The 23204-nt window shown below is 37.1% G+C and overlaps 1 protein-coding gene across 6 annotated transcripts in view; it reads left to right on the top strand.

Annotated features, from left to right (window-relative positions):
• The window catches only part of LOC106083289 (protein WBSCR14 homolog), a 158629-nt gene that overhangs the window by 9314 nt on the left and 126111 nt on the right, over positions 1 to 23204 (top strand). For all 6 annotated transcript variants that reach the window (XR_009397631.1, XM_059364902.1, XM_059364901.1 and 3 more), the window contains exon 2: positions 3728 to 4990. Coding sequence is in view for 5 of the 6 variants with exons in the window: in XM_059364902.1 (XP_059220885.1) it covers positions 4533 to 4990 (458 nt within the window). In the remaining variant the exon portion in view is untranslated. The remainder of the gene's footprint in view (positions 1 to 3727; positions 4991 to 23204) is intronic.

The raw sequence follows: 23204 nt of genomic DNA, 5'->3' as shown, positions 1-23204 counted from the left end.
ATTAAAGACATACTCATTCCATTACAAAGGGATCGCAATGGATTTGTCTTAGAACAGTCAAATAAAACCTGTAATAATAGTATTTGCATGCGATGAAAGTAATTGATAGTGGGGATCTTCCAAAGAGGAAATGTTCCCGTTGTGGAAGATAGACTATTCCAAAAAGTAGGTAGAAACCGTCCATCCTAATTTCAATGAATACAGATTCACAACCAGGCATTGAAGTCTTAAAAACAGATTTAAAGTGAAATTTCTTAGAAACGTAAACAGCAACGCCGCCGCCTCTACCAGGAGCCATACGATCGTTACGAAAAAGCTTATAATCCAACAATTTAACAGATTAACTGGAAATAGTATGGGAAAATCAGTTCTCGGACGGGGAAAAATATGGAACACGTCTACGAATCATCAATTATTAAATGATGTTCAAATATATCTTGTATGATTGTTACACCTAATCTAGTTTGGTGCCATACGAGAAGCTTTACTAATTCCATCCATTACGCGTGGACATAAGGCATTCTTTACCTTAGTTTTCACCAATCGGGGTTTATCGAGCTTATGACTATGAGACACTTATTAGTTGTTGTTGTTGTAGCAGTGTATTGTACACCGAGGCGGCAGCCCTCGCCGATGAAGGATTCCATCGGGTCAATCCGGTACGTACAACCGGCTGCCATGGGATTGACGCTTATTAGAAAGGCGAGATAATTTTAAAAAATTGCCAGCTTCCAGGCAAACTGGGCACAGATATCGCATGCGTACCTTCGAGGGAACGTCCTTTTCGTAGTGCTATTGTGTACCATATGCGTCCGTCTGGACAGCCCACAGATCATAGCTCGGTAATTGTTGTAGTTGTAACCACATTTTCATGTGGAGGTGGCGATCCTCGTCAAGCTCCTGTAGGTGAGCAAGCTCGTTCCGGTTTAAAGGACCGATCGCCGCGGGAACAGAATGACCATTGGTTATTTAAAGGCGCCAATAACCCGCCTTGTCATATCGAGCATCATAGACACTCAGTATTTGTGCAAGAGCCAGTGCCAACCGACCACTCACTGAGATTCTCCACTAGATACCGCTGATTGTCCGCGACTGCTGTTGCAGCTACTTCGTATGGAGCATTCCACTATCCGCAACCTGTGGACGCGCCCGGTAGCTCGCAGCTAAGCTTCTCGTAACAGCAAAGAAAACCGCACAGATCGGACCTCAAAGCTCCAGTTTGTATGGTGCACACAGCTATCCCATGCCGGGTCGGTAATCTAATATATAAAAATCAATTTGTGTTTGTTTGTAGGTTTGTTTGTTTGTATGTTTATGTGTTCCTAGACTAAGAAACGGCTGAACCGATTTTCTTGAAATTTTCACAGATGGTGCATAATGACCCCGTGGTGAAAATAGGGTACTACATTTTTTGATATGTGAAGGGGGGCGGACCCTCCCCCTTACCCTAATTTTCAGAAACGCCAGATCTCGGAGATGGGTGGTGCGATTAAAGCAAAATTTTGTGTGCTCTCATATAGTACCCCAAAAATAAAAATTTGGTATCCAAATTTGGAATGGGATACCTAGGGGGCTTCCCCACCCTAAAACCTACCAAACATATATTTAGATCAATCACGACAATATGGGACTCTAATGAAAGGTATTTAGGATAAGAAAACTTATCTGATATCCAATTGTCAGACCAAGTGCTAAGGAGACCACCCCAAGCCCCAAAACAACCCTAAATCGGACATATTTACCGACCATGGCAATATGGGACTCAAATGAAAGGTATTTGTGAGTAGAATATGAATCTGATATCAAAATGTGGGACTGCGTTTCTGGGGGCCACCCCTTCCCCAAAACAACCCCCAAACAGGACTTATTTACTGACCATGGGAATATGGGACTTAAATAAAAGGTATTTGAATGTAGAATACGAATCTGATATTTAAATATGGGACCAAGTTTTTGGCGGGCCGCCTTCTACTAAAAACATCCCCCAAAGGGGACAATTTACGACCATAGCAATATGGGGCTGAAATGAAAGGTCTTTGGGAGTAAAGCACGAATTTGATCAATATACGTCGATAAGTTTCTACGGGGCCACGTCACCCCCACAACACCACCCAAATAGTAAGCATTTTCTGACTATTGCAATATGAGGAGGGTTTTTAAAGTAGAACACGAATCCGACATATATTTTCAAGGCCAACTCACTGAGTGGCCGCCCATCCCCCAAAACAGCCCCCAAGCCGGTCATATTTGCCGACTATGGAAATATGGGGCTAAAATTAAAGGTATGTGGGAGTAGACCACATATCTGATATCAACATTAGGGGCCAACTGTCTAGCGGACGTTCCACCACCATAACAACTCCCAAATAGGACGTATTTGCTCACATAGACAATTTGGGTCTTAAAGAGAGTGGAACTAAATATTCATAGTTTTTAGGGCCAATACCCCAAACCGGACATATTTGCTAACTTTTGCAATAAGGAGTTTAAATGAGATTAGAAAATGAATTTGTTACCCAATTTTAAGGGCAATTACCCCATAAATGATATATAGATATATAGAGCACGTTGCTAACATATTTTCCGGGTTTAGTGTTTAAGGGACCACCCCAATCCCCAAAACAACCCTAAATCTGGGATATTTACCGACTATGTCAATGTGGAGCTTAAATGAATGGTATTGGGGGGTAGAGCAAGAGTTGATACCGATTTTCGGGACCAATTTTCTGGGGTCTACCCCTTTCCCAAAATTCGTATTTGATATCCTAATGTAGAACCATGTATTTAGGGCATTACCCCTTCCCCAAAGGGTTAACATTTTTCGACCATGCCAATATGTGGCTCAAATGAAAGGTATTTGAGATTGGAAAACGAATTTGATAACCAATTTTGGGGCCATGTGTTTGGGGGTCGCTTCATCCTGTAAACTCCTCTTAAGCCAATGGCAATATGGGGATTAAATAGATCGTATTTTAGAGAAGAGCAAGATGCTGATATTTTTTCAGGGCCAATTATCTGGGGGACCACCTCTCCCCCGAAAACACCACTAAATCAGACATCATGAGAATATCGGTCTGAAATGAAGTATTCTAAGAGTGGAGTACACCTTACATCCAAACTTAAATTCGTAGACCAATAAAGATCATATGGGATTCAGACAAAGGCACTTATATTGTTAAACTGTTAGTCAAGTTAGCATGGTATTTCACTAAAAGAAATTCAGTTGTCGAAAATAAATATCCCAAGGAAACTTTTGTTCCATATAAAGTAAGAGATGCGTAGCGGAGCGGGCCCGGGTCAGCTAGTTGTAATATATGTACGTAAATCATGATTTATTATATATTTACTTGTGGGTTCATGAAGTCGAATTCCGACATAGGTAAATATGAGAGCTATGTGTAAATTGTGGCAATTCTAGCTACCATCGTTTGGACGCCACCATGATTTTGATAGAGGAACGTACGTACAGGCTTTCATCGTTTCCAAAAAATGAAGAGAACTATTAAATGCCATTTGTTAAATCAGTGTTAAGAATGTAAAAAAAATGTCAGTAGGTACGACTTTTCGAGGAAATTTGCGCTTCTTTATGCATTGTATTTTGTACTGTAGATAGAAAACTAAATTTTGATGCATATATCGAATATGATTTCTTTCTTACCTCCCTCATAATTCAGCGATAACAATGTTTGCGTTTATTTTACTTCTCACATTTCCACACAAAAAATAGATGAAGAAGACGTGAAGAAGCCAAGTCATTCTGTAAAGGAACATTTTGCGCTGATAAAGACAAGTGGGAAATATGCAAAGAGAAAAAATAGTCAATTAATGAGGCACTTAAGAGCACATTGCAAGCAAACACAAAAGTAATGGAAACAAAAGAAAACTAAGACTTTTTTTACATTGCAAAGCAAAATATATAAGGCGCAAGAGAAAGGGAAAAGATCACAACAACGGAAAAGTGCGGGCAACAGGCAGATCGGTAATCGCTGCTCGACGGCAATTGTAGAAATAAAGAATCAAGTTAATGTTCACCAACAAAAGACGTTAACGCTCATTTGTGTTGAGGTGCTGATAGTGAAATGGGAATGAAGTTTCCATCGCAAATGTTAAGACATACACATTTCAATTCGAATCATAAACGGTTGGGTTCAACAAGAACAAAGTGCGATAGCGCTTATGCTAATAAAGATTTGTTTGTGAAAAGAAAACAGCCATCGCAGCAGTTGGAGTTAAAACAATCTAACATCGAAGGCGCATTGCCAAAAAGTTGCAGATGCAGTTGCATTTCTCACGGTCGCGTCGGGAACAGCGAAAATACAAACGTTGCCTTATCAACCCTGTATAATTACATAGTGAAAGCGATGTTTGGGATAACTTGTTGATGTCCATTAGTCTGTGCGAATTTTATTTTTCAAGTGTGCCGGGCATATTTATATTTGAAAACAGGCGGGCACCGAACTGCAGCAGTTTAGATCATCAGTTGAGATCCTTGTAGCTTCTGTTTTGAAATCAATGTTCATTGTCACAATATAATGATGTTAAACATGTCAAATAAGTTCAGCAATTACCAGCATATTGCTTCGAGTGTGGCAGCAGCATCTTCTTCCTCTTTAGCAATGGCGTCGTCGACGTTATCGCCACCAAATACAGTGCCGAATAATTTTTCCCAGGATTCCAACTCGTCGATTAATTCGAATAAAGCGGAGAGGGAATCTATTCATTCTGGCCAATTTATGGTGTCCACATTTGAAGCCGAAGAGGCACAAGACGATCTCGATGATAGCGAAATCAAAATGCTTGATCCAGAAGATCCCAGTCTATCGAAGGCAGACGAACCTAATACCTGCATGGATGTGCAGCTGTACGTTCCCCGAAAAGTAGCACAACAAAATAGGTATGGAAATGTAGAGTCTGCGGGTCTTGTGACGTCACATCTGGAAATTGAAACATCACTGACGAAGTTGTTCAAATGCATGAATTTAGCATACAGGTAAGATTTGCAATTTGTTCAAGTTTAAAAATACTTTTAAAACAAATCCACAATTCAACGCTTAATCAGCGTATTGTGTATACACAGAAGAAAATATCACGAATATTTTTTCGATTAAAAATTTAATTGAATATCAAAAAATGTATCACAAAAATTTAATTGAAAATAAAAATGTTTTCAATTAGAAAATTGTTTGAATCAATAATTTTTTAATTGAACCCGGATTTTTTTCAATTGCTATAGTGATTGATATTTAGGCAATTCTCAATGAAAAAATTAATCGATTCAATCACTTTTTAATTGAATCTAAATTTTTTGTATTAAAAAATTATTTGATTCAATCATTTATCAATTGATGATTCAATGTGATTAAAAATTTTATCTTTTTCAATTAAACAATAACGGCGCAGAACACTAGCTTTTTTTTCTTCTTGTCACTCGATCCGTTCACCAATTCATTGGAAACAGCTGTTTTTTTTTTTTTTAAATTGGCGAACGATTCGAGTGCCAAAAGTAGTGGTCTAGGCAGTAAGTTTTTTCAATCAAAACTTTTTTACCTGGTAGCATTGTCATGACTGTCCGTTTTTGATAAAGTCTAGCCGCTCCAAATTGCGATATATTTAATAAAACTCCCCCCTCCTGACTCAGTTTTTCGACTACCTATTAAAATTTCTAGATGCAATGCTTATCTTACTAATAAATAAAATATGCAAATTAAGGCCATAACGACTTCTAAAACATACTCTAGATAAATGTTTTCTGTTGTGTTTACTTCCCCAATGCATGTAAATCATAAGTTACTGCCTCGCTATTATTTCTTTTATGATTCGGGAAACAATATTTTCCATATTGATCATGGACCCAAACATAAACCTCATATTAGTGTTCCAGGAGATTTACATATGTGAACCATGTTGCATCGAAATCGAGCTTGTGCATTATACAGCGCGCTTTTCGCAAAAAAAAGAATATGTAACATATGCACGTTTTCAATATTTAAATTAAGTTTTTAATTGATCCAATTAAAAAATTATTGGATATTTCGAATTTTCCAATTATTTTTTTAATTGGATCTATTAAAAAATTAATTAAAAATTTCAATCATTATTTTAAATGGATGTGCAATTTTTTTAATTGAAAATTTTTTCAATTATCTTTCTCAAAAACTTTGTTTGATATTATCATTTTCGTAATTGAAGCAGTTTCAATTAAAAAATTAATTGGATCAATAAATTTCGTAATTGAAACCAATTTTAATTTTTTCGGTGTTCGCCTACTCAAAAATTTTCTAAATTTGCACAAATTGTTACTGGAAGTCGTTCGCGAACCTTATTTGCCAGCAGAAAAGATCGGGAAAGTTCGTGAGAGCTAGCAAAATTTTAAGAGCTTGCAGATTTCTATTGGAGGTTTTTCTTTCAATAGAAATTTGCAGCATCGAGCAGCTGTTTAATGAAAATCAGACGTGAAATTCAAAAAAATAGCCAACGGGAGTAATAGTTGTGCTTACTCTCCTGCAAATTTTTACTGGAAAAGTACGCGAGCAGACCTAATATGTACTGTAATATATACTTTTCTAACTTTTGCTATGTTTCGATTCAGATAAGATTGAGATACATACCACAAGATAACAACAACAATCTTCTTATTACTGTATGCTAGATTTTTCTGTGAGAAAAAAATAACGTAAATAAATGTGACAAGCGGTAATCGGCAAACAAATGTTTAAGTCGTCAAGCTTCTAAATGCGAGCAATCACATTCCGGTCCAAAAGACCGATCGCCGCGGGAACCGGGTGGCCATTTGTTATTTAAAGGCGCCAATAATTCGCCTTGTCATATCGATGCCGCCCGACATTCCGCCCGATACGCCTGATCGTCCGCGACTGCGGACATGATCGTTTAAATTTACCTTTTAATAAAAGCAAAAAGTTTTACTTGTTCGCAATAAAATCCTAAAATGTGTTAATTTTAGAGGTGTTCTCGTGTCACACTTGAGTGATTCGTGAACGAGATCCAAATCCAATCACGTCGGATTTGGATTTTGTAATTTGTAATTTATTTATTTACACCCGCACAACAAGAATATAAAATTCTTATAATTAAGGTGCAGGTAATGTCTCCAACAACTGTACATAGTAAACACTTAAAACTAAGAATCTATAGCTATACAATACATCACAGATTTTGAATGACTAACTTTCTAACGGAAAAAACTAACATTTGTGGCTTTGTAGATTTGAATTTAAAAGAAAAAAAAAATGATTTTATCAATTAAAGAGAAATTAATAGACTTAGTTTATCCGAAAAAATAGAAATTAAGGTAAGTATAAAAGAATAAAAATAAATATATTGGGTTGCCCAAAAAGTAATTGCGGATTTTCATATAGTCGGCGTTGACAAATTTTTTCACAGCTTGTGACTCTGTAATTGCATTCTTTCTTCTGTCAGTTGTCAGCTGTTACTTTTAGCTTGCTTTAGAAAAAAAGTGTAAAAAAAGTATATTTGATTAAAGTTCATTCTAAGTTTTATTAAAAATGCATTTACTTTCTTTTAAAAAATCCGCAATTACTTTTTGGGCAACCCAATATAAATGAGTCTTAACATTCATCAACTTAATGCAGTAAAATGTTTCCAAAGTCTGGTTTTAAATGTTGCCGAGTTACTGAGTAATTGCAGATCGTTAGGAGGTGAGTTCCAGAGACGTACAGCGAATATGAACATATGCCATTCAGAAACAAGCCTCCGATACATTTTGGGAATGATTTTTTTGCCTCTAATAGATCTGGCGAAATCAATAAATCCATACAGATATTGTGGTGCCTGCGTGTAGGTCAGTTTATGCAAGAAAGTAAGCGATCTCAGGTACAACAAGTATTCCGAGATGGAATTGCGCCGTCTCAAGCCAAATACATAACGAGTAACGCTATTAAGAAAGATGTTTAGCTTACGCGTACTTACCGAGTCGCAATTAGCAAACAACTCACAGCCGTAGAGAATGCCAGGAACAAGATAAATCTTTGCCAAGAGAGACCTGCAGCGGAGTAACCGTCTGAGTGGCCCAGAGAGCACGCAATTTTGAATATCCCTGACCAACGACAGAGTCGATATGATTACTCCAAGTCAGACTGCTGTTAATAACCACGCCCAAGTTCTTTGACTGAGGAACGATTTTTAATCTAGAGTCGTTAATGAATATACCGACATTACATGAAAAACGAGACAGCCTGTTTCTGATAACCACACACTTGGACTTACACAGGCCATTGGCTTTCGCCCACGTGCTGACTCTTGACAGATCATGATTAAGCAGACGTGTGTTTTCAGCAATCTCATCCCTCGGACTGCCGATATATATTTGCCGAGGTGCCGATACAGAAGACTTATAACTGACGGACTGAGTGCGGTGTGACAGGTAGGACAAAATAAGACGATGTAGACGGACGTAGATGAAAAATTGTAAAGATGTCTCATCTTATCACATAACAAGGAATGATCCACAGTGTCAAATGCCTTAGAATGGTCAAGAAGAACAAGGAAATTTATCTTGTCATTCTCCAAATTGCTGTGGTTAGGTCGAAACCGGAATGTCTCACTGTTTCACATATAACAAAGAGTTCTCGTTGACAAAAGACAAAAGGCATTTGCAAATACAACAATTTCTCAAAGACCTTTGACAAGTAACAAAGAATCGCAATTGGTCTATATTCTTTGGAATTTTTAGGCAGTGGGATGACTTTGGCATGTTTCCACGCTAATAAAAAGTAACTCGTGGTCAAAATTCTATTGAAAACATAGGTTACATGAGGAATAATAAGGGGGAGCAAGAGCCTTACAAATCTAGGATCAATGTCATCATATCCGACAGCGTTAGACTTTACAGTGGCGACGCACTCAAGGACATCGGTGGAACCAATACTGCTGAAGCCAAAACCAGAGTCGTCATCGAGAGAGGGGGAGATTATTGCAGCCATTGAAATTGGGATCAACGGGGATCTGTGGGACATTAACAAAGGCATCGTTAAGCCCATTGATGTCCAAGTTTGTTGAACATCTATTAGTATCTTTCCCAATTCTAACCCAGGGCCACCTGGGTTAGACTTTATACATAACTTAGTATTCAGGTAGTTTCTCACATACAGAGCCCCCACGATATACCAAGTTATTTACTGAAAAAATCGCCGGTAATAAATCAAAATTATTTAATTTTTTGTCATTTCTGTGTATTTGTTAAGACTGCAGAATAAAACCATATATGGCGAGGAAGCAAATACTGTTACAAGGGATCCCACTGCTTCAAACTTAAGGAAAAAGGGCGCAAAATCTGATATTGTTATGTGTTAAGGGATCTCTTCCAAATTTCGTAAATTCTAGGTAACAAATGCGGCTTTTATGAGTTCAATGCCTTCCATCGGAAAACTGGGCTATATGGCAGCTGCATACGAATACGGCCAGATCTGGCCCATACTTAGACGTTGAGGGGTCCATGCAATCACTGACATCGGTAAAATGGGAATCAGGGAAGAAATACGACTTTAATGAACTCATGATTTTTTTTCGGGATATCGGTATAATTGGTGCTATATAAAGATATAGGCCATCTTTGAACTTTAGGCTCTAAAGAGATTTCAAGAAACAGACGCACGGACATGTTAAGAACGCCTACGAATATAACAACGATTTAGTATGCATGCTTTCTAGGGTTGCAAATGTGTAAATTGATGCATTGCAAATGGAATCGCAAAATAGCCAAATCTTCGGTGGTGGATATAAAAACATATATGGCATTTTTTGTTGGAGAACTTTTGGTAGGTTTTGGTAGAATTTTTTTTAAATTTTGGTAAAGATAATACGAAATGGATGGCATCAACTCCCAAAACGCCTTGTACAACCGAACAAATAAAGAAAATGGAGAAATTTGAGATAGTCAGTTTGAAATAAAGCGAAGAATAATACTGTCAAACTGTTGCTACTTTGGATTGAGTAAGCAGTTTAGAAACAAGCCACCTCTCGACAGACGAGGATCACACTCTACAAGGCACTAATACTACCCGTGTTGTTATATAGTTTCGAGACATGGGTACTTGTGAAAGTAGATGAGATAGTGCTTGGAGTGTTTGAGAGAAAGATTCTTCGTAAAATATAATATGTGGACCAGGTTGCGTTAATGGAGAATATAGGTGTTGTATGAGCCACGAGCCGTATGAACTGTATGACATCGATAGCATAGTTACACGTATCAAAATACAACGGCTTGATTGTCAGAATGGATCAATAAGCTCCAGCAATGAAGTCTTTTGAAGAGAAACACGGTGGTAGACGCAAACCGGAAAGACCAAAAGCCCGATGAAAAAATCAAGTGGTGGGAGAAACCTCGAAACATGGTGTTTGAGATTTTAGAATGAGCGCAGAAGATCGAGGTACTTGAAACGCTAATCTAAGTTCGGCTAGTCGAACAAATGTTCTATCATAGCCAATAAAAGTAGAAAAAAATTTAAGAAAATATTAGTGTCAAAAATCCCTATAAATCCATAAAATACGTTACGCATATTTTCCCTACAATGTAATAAGGCAGTAAGTATGTGGTATACGGTGAAATAAATATAGGTTCACCCGAAGATATAAAGGAAAAAATAAAAATTCAGAAATTAAATACAAAGTTTTTAACAAAGTCTAACTCTTAAATTTTTAGGTTTTTTAATAAAAATAACTAAAATATTTAAAATTTATGGAAAATGGGTGCGCAATAAATATAGGTTCAGTTCGTTTTAGAGATTGGACTTGCAATTTTTATGAACATAGACATAAACGAACTCATTGTTTTTTATTTCTTGATGATCATTAGATGTGATAATTAGGAAAAATGTTAAATATTGCCAAATTGCTTTTCTTTGAAACGCCCAAAAGGGAAATAGCTCGTGGAAACCCTTCATTAGCGGAAGATAAAGGAAAGTATAGGTTTTTGAAGTTCAAAAGGCTCCCCAATCAGGCTATTATAAAGAAGATCCCTAAATACTTGTGACAATTTTTTAAATTTGGGCTTTAATTATTGGGTTGCCCAAAAAGTAATTGCGGATTTTTTAAAAGAAAGTAAATGCATTTTTAATAAAACTTAGAATGAACTTTAATCAAATATACTTTTTTACACTTTTTTCTAAAGCAATCTAAAAGTAACAGCTGATAACTGACAGAAGAAAGAATGCAATTACAGAGTCACAAGCTGTGAAAAAATTTGTCAACGCCGACTATATGAAAAATCCGCAATTACTTTTTGGGCAATATAATACAAGAAGGAGCCTTGGGTGGACCCCAAAACTTGCCCCAACAGCTTGCCGAGAAAATGTGTTTGTATCACAAATAAAAAACTGTGTACCCTTCCAGTCACTGCCAGACTCGATAAAAAAGTTTTAAAGGCTAAAAACCATATGGGCTTTGGAAAAAAATAGAAAAAGTTTTGTTTAGTAATGGAAAAAAAAACTTTCGATTCTGATGGGCCCCATGGTTTCTAGTATAACTGACGAAATATACGCAAATAAAAAACCAAAAAGAATGAGCCGAAATTTTGGAAGGGTACGTCATGATTTGGGGAGCTTTTTTTTCGATGGCAAGCTTCCCCTGGCTTGGATTACAACAAAAGTGATCTTTGGGAATTATGTAGAAACTGGTGAAACAATATGGGGCCCGAACATAATTTTTCAGCAAGATATTGCTACAATATATACTTCTCGTGCCCCAAAACCGAGACTTTCTTCCAAAAAGGTATAAATCCCATCGAACGAACAGTTTTTACCAATGGGAAGTAGTACGAATGTACTTCCGCACTAAAAGATGCGCTAAGAACCGCATAGGCCGAAATACCGAAAAACTTGGTTCACAAAATTGATTTTTTTAAGTAAAACTTATTAAGGTTAAGTTTATGTAAATAACTAACATGCTTATAATTACAAAATAATAGTTAAACAATTTTTTGCATTTTCGATGATTTTATTGTATTTTTGGGTGAATCTATGTTTATTTCCAATGCCTTGAAACTTGAAACTACCATTAATGTGTATGTCAATGGAAGTGCTCAATAAGGAATTGAGAATTTCTATTAGAATGTAGATAAATAAAATTAGAACTTAGATAAGAAGGGACTCCAAATTTAAGAACACGAAAGAAAAAAATCAAACATCTCATGTCCAGAAGTAGTACCAACATTAATAAGCGGGGCCAAGGCCAGGCAGAATTTTTGAATGCTAACGGCCTAATAACACTTAGTATTGGTAATCTTTGTTAATAGGATTAGGGAGGAGGTTTTAGATTTGACAATATGTTCGGAAAATCTGGTCACTGAGGTTCAGAATTGGAGGGTCTCTATGGAGCACTCCTTCTCAGATCATAGCTCAGCAGGTTATAGAATAGCGCGGCCAGTGCCGAATCCGATAAGCTTCCGGGATAAGTTGAAAACCAACTGGACGAACTGCTTAAGCACAAACAGCATGCCTATGTCAAGAGAAGTTGTGCTTAAAATAGGTGAATCCTTCGATGCCAAGATGTACACATTGTTCGTTTGCATTGACATCAAGGGGGCATTTAACAATGTGCGGGCCGACACATTGATCCTTAGATCAGCACCGGGTGGATCGGGTACATAGAGACTGGATTACCCATATGCTTAGGAACAGGTGGATAAATTGTGGGTCTCGTGACATAAATATAAGGGAAAAAGTAGCACAAGGCACGCCCCGGGGGGGCATTTTTTCGCCACTCCTTTGGCTGACCACCAAAAATAACCTATTATGGATGTTTACTGAGGAGGGATTTAACCACGTATGCTATGCAAACGATGTTATACTACTTCTTAGGGGTAAGGATCCGAACCAGCTACGCAGAAGGTCCGAAAACGTCCTGTATATGGCATAAGACTGGGATAGACCGAGGAGTTTCAATGTCAACTCAGAAAAGACTGAAATATGCCTGTTCAGGCATATTTCAGTTTCCGATCGGATAACTGAGACGACACTTGCGGTCGATTGCGAGGCACTGCTGACAGCGGCACAGGCTTGGACTGACGGAACCCTAGTATTGCCCTCTGGAAGATCATATTACATGAATGGATCAAAGCTAGGGGACAGAGTGGGCCTGGGGGTCTACATTGAGATCCCACGGACTGAGATCAGTTGTTGCGGATTAATAATCGCTCCCTCCTTTTAACCAAACCTAACCTATGTCCGTAAAAATTTTGTACTTTCAAAGAAGTCCCAAGAAATGCATATTCGAAACTGGCATAGTCATTTGCGCATTGTTTCGCTTAAACATATCTAAAAGATAAAGTTTTTTCGAACAAACGCTCGTATTGTGACTATTGAACTTTAACTGAGAATCAATATGAAAACCAAGGCATCTTTTAACGGTGGAAGGAGCCACTGGTTAATTTTGAACTACAATATTTTGACCATAATTATGATTCTGCTCGTCATAAATTTCTGCTATCCCCGGCGCACTTATAAACTTAAGGGGTTACTCCCTTTATAGATCTGAAGGAAAGTCGTGGAGGTGCAGTTGCAATATTTGCAACTCCAAAGGGTTTATTTATAGGCCCAACAAAAATGTTGATCTCGAACTTTTTCAGAATTTCCCAAATGTCACTATGGGGTACAATGAGGTCTTTAACTCAAATTAATTTGACAATCCCGTTTGGCTTATAACATGATATCATTGGGATTGTATACTGTCAATCAAACTAACTCCACTCATTTCATAACTATTACCAATACACTGTTAGATCTGTTTTTTGTAAACAATTTATTCAATATTCTACTTTATGACCAAATTTCAGCGTCATGTTTCTTCAAACATGACTTAATATTCCTTACGTACAAATTCCATTGACAACATATTAACCAGTCTTTTGCCGAGACTACAGGAGTTTGAACTACAAATTCAGTTAGATAAATTGGAATGATATATACAGCATAACACCAGCTGATCTAAAACTAAATTTTCTTGAAGAGAACATTCTTCATTTGTATGATTTCACAGTTTCGATCAAAAATAAAAATATTAATCCAACGTCTAAGCCCTTGTTTAACTCGACCATTAAAGGCTTCATTATGAACTTAGATGCCGCGTGGAAACGTTTTAAAACAACAGAACTGCATGATAAATTTCTTTCCTCCCGTAAGTTAGTGATTAGAGCCATTAACTCGGCAAAAATGGAGTACTATCTAAATCGCTTTAGTTCCGCAACAAACTCAAAAAGTACGCGGAGAACCATTAATGAAATTGGTTTTGGGAAAACAAAGGCTCCTCCCATCTTTCAAGGTGATGTGGATGAAATGAATAAAATGTTCATCAATGTCCCCTTTCTTCGGGTCGTCTTTTCGTTTTATAGTAGCCACGACGCTTAAGCCGACGGAAGACAGAGTAATGGACATTTTTAAAAACGTCACTGTAGATGAAGTTTACAGTGGTTCGCTACCGTCAAATCTAATGCAATCGGGTCATACAGACTTGACCCAAAGTTCATACGGATACTTCTTTCTAGTCTTCTGCCAATTTTTACACACCTTTTCAACATTATTCTCACAACAAGCACATATCCTATGCATTAGAAAAATGCAAAGATTATCCCAGTCTTGAAGTCAAATATGGAATACAGGCCCATAGCAATACTAAGCTATTTATCTAAAGTATTCGAAAAAATACTGCACAAGCAAATAACTGACCATATCCAGCTTAATTTTTTGATAATTGATACACAATCTGGTTTCCGGACCGACCATGGCTGTATCAGTGCATTAATAGAAATTTCAGAATCTATAAAATGTGCAGTCGATGATAATAAACTTTGCTTTCTTGTTCTCCTCGATCATTCTAAAGCATTTGACACAGTTAATCACCGCAACCTCTGTTTCAAACTAGGCCTTTAGCGTCGTAGGCGGACATGCTAACCTCTGCGCTAAAGTGGTATCCATGCTGATGATGTACGTCTACATAACCTGCTCTTTGAACGATATTGCACAGTGCATACGGAAATTAAATGATGACCATAAAAATTTTTTTAAGTGGGTCACAGCAAATTGTCTTTTATAGAATCCACATTCGTCCAAAAGCATTATTTGTCAAAAAAATAAAAAGATTTCTTTTCAATAGGTAGATATACTACTGGATCAACAAAAAATTGAAATTGTGTCCAAAAATGCAAATTTTGGAACAGGGGCAAACTTCTCACATATCAATGAGTGCAGTCCGATTCAAGTTTAAGCTAGATTATAAGGGGCCTGCCTTTTATAGTCGAGTCCGAACGGCGTGTCGCACTGTGTCCAGTGCCAGAAATTTTGCGGTAATTTTTAACCCAACTCTTAGCTGTGGAAGTTATATAAATGTTGTAGTAGGATAAACTTATGCTAAATTGCGTGCCCTGTGGCCAACCCACTCCACTTCAAATACGTGCTTTCTTAGCAAAAGCCTTCCTAGTACCTGGTTTAACCTACGGCTCCGAGCTCTTTGCAAATTGTGACTCATCGAGCAAACGCAACGCATTACACGCTATGTTCACGGTTTTCGCAAAACAGAACATGTGCCACCTTTTACTCGTTCTCTTTACTGTGTTGCTTCAATGGTCATAGTCAAACAAAACCCCATTTACCCCTTTAAAATACTAAAATTGACCACATCTAATAGAGTCAGAAAAATAGTAATACTAATACGTGGAAGCCTGGTATCTGAATGAAAAAATTTGTTTTGGTACCCTTCGCATGTGGAATTCTCTACCAAGTCAATTGCAATGCTTGCTGGCATTAACGCAAACTGGTCCATATATTTTACGAAGAATCTTTCTCTCAAATACTTCAAGCACTGCCTTATCTGCTTTCACAAGTACCAATGCCTCAGAGCCATATAACAACACGGGTAGTATCAGTGTCTTGTATAGTGTAATCTTAGTCTGTCGAGAGGAGGCCTTGCTTTTAACTGCTAACTAAATTCAAAGTAGCACCTGTTTGCCAGTTTTATTCTTCGCTTTATTTCAAAACTGATGTCGTTCGTTTCGTTTTTGGCGGTGTGTAGGTACATAAAGTTGCTGACAATTTCAAAGTTGTGGTTCCCAACTTTGTCAATTTTTCTTATCTGCTCGGTTGTACAAGTCGTTTTGGGAGTTGATACCACCGATTTTGTTTAATCTCCATTTACTGCCAGACCCATTTTTACTGATTCTCTTTAGCAGCCTTCAAAGCCTGCAGTTACTACTTCCGTTGACCGACCCATGATATCGATGTCGTCGGCATAGGCAAGTAGCATGTGTTGTCTTGTGAGTAGTGTGCCATATCTATTCACATCTGCATCTCGTATAGTCATGTCCAGCAGGATATTAAAGAGATCATACGATAAGCTGTCTCCATGTCTGAAACCTCGTTTGGTATTGAATGGTTCGGAACGATTCTTTCTTATTCATACAGAGGAACGTGTATCAGCAAGTGTCATTCGGCAGAGCCTTTTTCAATTTTTGCAGGAATACCAAACTCAGGCATGGCTTGAAATACCTTTAAACGTATAGGGCTATCGAAAGCGGTTTTGTAGTCGACAAAAAAAAGGGAGGATAGGTGTAGATTTGTCCTTCTCGGGTCTTTTCCAGGATTTGGCGCAATGTGAATATCTGGTCGATGGTGTATTTACCAGGTCTTAAGCCACATTGATAGGGCCCATTTTTTTCATTGACTTTAGGTTTTAATCGTTCGTTAATGTATGGCATAAATAAAACAGATCCGAAGACCGAGCCTTGGGGAACAGCATAAAAATGAAAAGAGCAAATAATTGGTTATGCAGTGGTAATCCATTTTCCATTTTTAACGTACGAATATGAATGCATATATTCGTACGTTGAAATACAGTATGATTTGAGACGCATGTAAAAAAGGTATTATTCGCTTCATGAAAATTTTTTTTATCCATGAGTCGTGATCTTCTCGTGAATACAGATTTTCTCGCGAGTCTTCATGTTTTCGTGAATCGTGATTTTTTCATAAGTCGTGATTTTTCCTGTGAGTGTCTCGCGAGTCGTGCGTGAGTAAGATTTTTGTCGCGTGAGCGTGCGTGATTGTGAGTCGACATAAAAGAGTGGTGAGTGAGCGTGCGTGTAAACATGTTTTTCTCTTGAGCGTGAGTCAAAAATTACTCAATTAAAACATGTAAGGAAAGGTAAAAGACGGAATGTGCCGACTAATACCCTACACCGAATCTATAATTGTAAATTGGGTGATTTTAGTTTATGGACAGTTATCTAACTCTAAACAAATTTTGATGGACTGAGGGAAAATCCTTGAAGTAACAAGTAAAATGTGCTAAGCCCCATTGATTCTGCCAAAAATTTCCACAAATGAATTCAGTTGAAGACATATGTGTATTTTACGTACCCAATTTCTGAAAATCAGGCTCAAATTGGTGTTTCTAAGACTAATCGGGTGATCGGTTTATATAGGAGCTACATCAGGTTATACAATAGAACGACCGTACTTGGCACTGTTATTGGAAGTCATAACAAAATACTCCGTGCAAAATTTTAGCCAAATCGGATAACAATTGACATTTGCAAATTGCAACCTTTTATCAATCACATACTGATGAGACATCGGATCACATACTGATGAGACATCGGACACATACTGATGAGACATCGGACATCGGAAATCTTGAGGTCTAGTTTTCCGTGGAACGCCGTATCCAAAACGAACGTTTACAGTTCGAGACAATAAGTGACTCAAATGAAAGGTATTTGAGAGTAAAAAAGAATATTGCATTCAGTTTTTGTACCATTAAGACTAAATGGATGTACCTGCTATATAGATCGATCTCGCGGTAAAAGATCTTGCGCCCATAGAAGGCACATTTATTAATCCAATTCGCTAACATTTTAAACACTACTCCCTTTAAGGTTTGGTTAGGTCTAATTGTCAGTCTGCCATCAGACTCACTTATACGTTTTATCATCTAGATCGCTTTAAAAAGTTCAACAACTTGCGAATGTTCCCATCCGCCAAATCAGACAAGTTCTCAAAGAAATGAAAACCTAAAGTTGAACTCCTTCTGTCTGCTTGTAAGGGACATACATTCATCGACGTTCTCGCAACTTCTGCAAAAGTTGTTACTTGCAACCTTTAATCTGTTTTCCGATAAGACAGTGACCTGTCATGCGACCGCAAAGCGGTAGACCTCATCAAGTCTCCATTAGGCCACACAATTTTGGAATGTTCACAAGCCCCCTTTGTGATCATCTATAATTCGTTGCCCTTCTGGACTGATATTAAAGACGTGTCGCTAGAGCATACCCACAGATTCCAGATTCCCTGGCATGTGTAGTGGAGTTCCAGTTTCTCGCAAGCTTGACTGTTCCACAATTCCCTGGAATATCTATGTGGTCAGTCATCTAAAACAGGTGAGTTTTGAACTTTTCAGCCATCTCGTTGAGAGATCTGAGAAGCTATTTATGCCAGTATTCGTTATGATAATACATCTAAGCCATTCCAGCACTTCTTTAATTGCAAGGATCTCCGCTTGATATACACTACAGTGGTCGGGTAACTTTTCCTATATGACCAGTTCAAGTTCTTCAGAGTACACTCCAAACCCCACCTGATCAACTAGTTTCAAACTATCAGTATAGAATTCTTTAGAACTTCTATTACCAGGGATATTGTAGTTCCAATCGGTCCTATCAGGAATAGTGGCACCTTACTTTTAATAAAAAAGCGTCTCAGGCAAAGTGTTATCAAAATTTTTTGGAACATTGGGCATTGTATCAAGGTCTATAGCATTGTATCAAGTGTCTATAGCTGCCGCATGACCAAAGAGAAAGCTCCTTACCCTCGCAGCAGTGGTTGCAGTATTTTGTCTGCCCACAATGTCCAAAGGCATTAAGTGCTGTCCATCAGATGGTGTCGTCCTCAGTGCGGATGTGATGCACAAACAAGCCATCCTTTGAATCCTGCTGAGTATTGAACAGTAGGTGGATTTTTAAAGCGCCGTCCACCAGACCACACAACCACCCGGCACGGAATAGATGTGTGCACCACATAGTCTGGAACATTGAGGTCCAATCTATGTGGCGTTCATTGCTGTCACGAGAAGCTTAGCTGCGAGCTACCGGGCGCGTCCACATGTTGCGGATACTGGAATGCTCCATACGGAGTAGTTACACCGGCAGTCAAGGACAATCAGCGGTATCGAGTGGAGAGTCTCAGTGAGAGGCCGGGCATCACCGGCTGCACAAATACTGAGTGCCTTTAATGCACCATATGACAAGGCGAATTATTGGCGCCTTTAAATAACCAATGGCCACAATATTCCCGCGACAAGCTTGCTCACCTACAAGAGCTTGGCGAGGATCGCCACCTCCACATTAAAATGTAGCTACAACAACAACAAAAACCATATAGCATTATAGGTTTGACAACTGCAGTATATACTCAATGCACGACTCGCGGCCCAAAGCCCCAACTTTTGCCAATGTCTCTCTTGCAGGCGTATAGGGCAAAAGTTACCTTTCTTGCCCTTTTCAAAATATGTGATTTGAAGTTAACTTTCCTGTCCAGCTGAACACCAAGGTATTTTTAGCTTTTGGTAAATGGAGCAATCTCTCTTCCCAATGAAAATAATTAATTCTCTCTTAGACGGATTTACGAAACAGATAGATCCAATTCTTACTTATTTGCTTGCAACTCATATTTTCATTAGCTGCCAGTTGCCGAATATATATATATTCTGTCTATGGTTTGCATCAGGGACGTAGTCAGGATTTTATTTTTGAGAGGGGCCACCCTAAATTTTTTTTAAATCGAAGAATTGACAAAATTTTTCTGTTAGTGTGAAATTGGCAAAGATACCTCAACTTTTTTTGAACATTGTGGTCGCTACATGGTGCAGGAACTGACCCATCGCCAGTGACATTTGGTCTTAAAGTCAGAGCTTAATTTTGTACTGCTTACCAATACACTATTTATTGGCAGATCCCAATCTTTCAAATCCTTCATAATATGGTTATTTTCGTCAACTAACAAATAATTTATGTCCTCAAAATTGATAATTTTCCAAAAGAAAATTATTTTCAAATATTCTCAAAAAGCTAATTCTCTAGGAAGTTTTTTCATTTAACTAGCCCAAGATGCCGACGAATTGATGTTGAATGTACTAGCGGCGGACGTAAATGCAATTAAACTTGCTCTCATAGAAAAAGTCTGCTTATTAAAAGGATTTAACAAATATCTTTCTTATTTTAACACATCTCCTTACTTGGGGAGTTTGGAATTTTTTGTTAACATGAAATTTTACTCTTCAAATTTTATTAAAGTTTTTCGTACACAATCAATGCTGCTTGCTTTTGACTGATAGATTTCGAACCTTAATCACTATGAGCTCCGTATCAATTGCCTTAAACACTGTGTTGTGAATTATGGAATTCCAAGATGGAAATGAAATGGTTTTATTTGAAATAATTATTTTTAAATGTATATTAATCACGTCGGGGTTTCAAAATTGTGTTTTCGAGTCTTTAAAATAGTTCACTTCATTGCTGATATTTTTTTCTACAGATAAAATTTCAATTAAAATAAAAAAAACTAGAATTTAGAAAAAATCATGTAGAATTATGTTCTACAGAAATTTTTGTTCAATGTGGCACACTTTTAATAGAAAAAGTTGGAAAAAATACCAAAAAGATTTTGGCTTAAGAAAATCTCCGATCATTGAGTTCGTCTCGAAAGAGAAACAAACAAGAATTGTGAAATTTAATTATCTTCCCCATAATAGGCAAAAAACTTGAAAATGAAAAAAAATGGGCAGAGCGCGGCCGGGATTTGGGCACACGGAACAACAGCGAGAGCCGCTGCCGTTAAGAGCGTGGTTAATGTGGTAATTGATCAATTTTTGCAATTAATATAATTCAAATACAACATCCCAACGCACGGCCCTCCATGCCATCACACCTAAAATGGTTGAAAAGTCTTCTAAACAAAGACGAAATGCGTTCCATAGTGGTTGGTGTGTGTTGCTATCTCTGGCTTTCCTTTTCCATTTGCAAAGAATATCTCCGATCGTTGAGCTCGTCTCGAAAGAGAAACAAACAAAAATTTAATGATCCTCACCTTAACAGGCCAAAAACTTGAAAACGGAAGGAAATTTTTATATTTAAATTGTCTAAAAAATTGTCAGTCGCTCTTTTAAGAAACAGTTTTGTCTTGAAGAACATTATTGAAATTTGTCTTTTGAAAACATTTTAAGAAAATTTTGCCGTTTGAAAAGATGTTATTAAAATTTATTAAAATCTTTCTTTAAGAAAGATTTATTTAGGGGAAGACCAGGCCCGAACAACATTTGTCATTGGGCAATATTTTATTAAAATTTTGTCTGTCGATAATATGTTTTCGAAATTTTGTTCAAAATTCAAAGTGCATTAAAATTTAGTCTTTAGAAAAAATTTCAATAATCTCTTTGAAGTGTTATCTTTACATAGAAAGAAATTTAGTTTTGTTATTGGAATTGTGTCCAGATTGAACCAATGTTTTTTATTATGTATAAACACTTTCTAGTCTTCAAGGGGTGCGCGTGGTTCAACTCATCGTGTGCAGTTGAATAAAGCATGCTCAGCGTCATCCAGGTGTTCTTCATCGTAGAGGCAAAAAGGAGTTCTGCACTCCCTTATTTTGTGCAAATATTACCTAAAACATCCGTATCCGCTCATGTCTCCTATATACAAATTTCTTGATATTTAGGATCAGTTTCACGGTCCATATCCCGTATGGTTCGTTCTCCCACCGTATCTGCTACTTTCTTGTAGTCTCTTCTCTTATTTCATTTCTGGTTCACTGTTGTTCACTCTGGCGTTGAAAAGTGCTGAGCGTTCCACGGCTTAGAGGTTTAGCGGTGCTATTCCTGCTATTATCTGCAAAATGCATTATGCAGCCACAAAAATTTTAATTGCAATTTTAGCTTTAAATAATAATTTCGAAGTAGCCCCAAAACTGGGCAACAGTTTGTCTTTAGAGAATTTTTCACTGAAATTTATTTAGAATAAAAAAATCTATAAAATTTAGTCTTAAGAAGACATTTTTTTTAATTTATCGTTAGAAAAAAAATGTAAAAAGTTTTGCCTTTAGAAAAAAGATTAATTAAAATTTAAATAAAAAAATTGTAATGAAATTTTGTCTTAAAAAAATAATTTTCTGAAGATTTGTCGTTAGAGAATGTAACGTTAATGTAAAAAAAGTCTTTAAAATTAGTTTAGAAAATATTTCATTAAAAGTTTGTTTTTAGTAAAAATTGTATTACAAATTTTTCCTTATTACTGCCTACCCTGGTCTTGAGCCCTCCACCCTGGCTACGTCCCTGGTTTGCATACATCCACTACTCTTAACGCTGCTATAGTTGGCATAGTGTTAACAAAAAGCTACTTTATTGCGAATTGGGTTTACTGCAACTCTAACTTTTACTATTCTTTTAGTAGATATTCTTATTTCTGCAAACATTCTTCGCCCCATGCCCAAAAGTGTCTCCACGGATATTTTTCGTCAATAATAAAAAAAAAATGTATATATATATATACATATACCTATATAAATCTATATCCAGTTTTATTGAAAAGTAGGACGATTCTCACCAATTGCTGTATATTTCAAAGTAATCACCGAAAAAATTGGAAATTATTGGCTCTTTAGCTCCTAAAACTTTAATTTACTAATGCACATATAAATATTATCTATGGAAATTTTAAACTTCCACAGAAATTTAGAATAACGATAATTTGGATGAAGTTGAAGCAGAGAATTCCTTAGGAAATGGAAAAGTGTTGAAGTTAGTTAACATTTTGTTCTTTGTTGTTCAATTGCTGATTTCATTTAGATCGAAAACAGCCAAATTTTTTTGCACATATAATTATTTGTCTGGGGTATATATCTAAGAGTGCTTGAAAACGTAATTGCAACGTCATCGGCATATGCGACCACTTTTACTCTTTTTTCTTCCAGAGACAATAATATATTGTTACTTACTATATGCATGTTTTTGCCGAGACAGACAATCTCCAAATTTGAATAACAAATTTGGTTGAGTTATTAAAAAATTTTGCCAAAAAAAGCAGATTTTGTCTTTCTTCTAACATCCCCTTCATAATTGAGCAGCAGTCATTTTAAGCAAACCAAAGTCTGAAAAGTCTGTTGTTTGCCCTGCTACTCTGAAATTGTAATACT

The sequence above is a fragment of the Stomoxys calcitrans genome, chromosome 3 (assembly GCF_963082655.1).
Source record: "Stomoxys calcitrans chromosome 3, idStoCalc2.1, whole genome shotgun sequence".
Taxonomy (NCBI): domain Eukaryota; kingdom Metazoa; phylum Arthropoda; class Insecta; order Diptera; family Muscidae; genus Stomoxys; species Stomoxys calcitrans.
The sequence above is the reverse complement of the archived record's forward strand: the minus strand, read 5'-3'. Positions and strand labels throughout refer to the sequence as shown.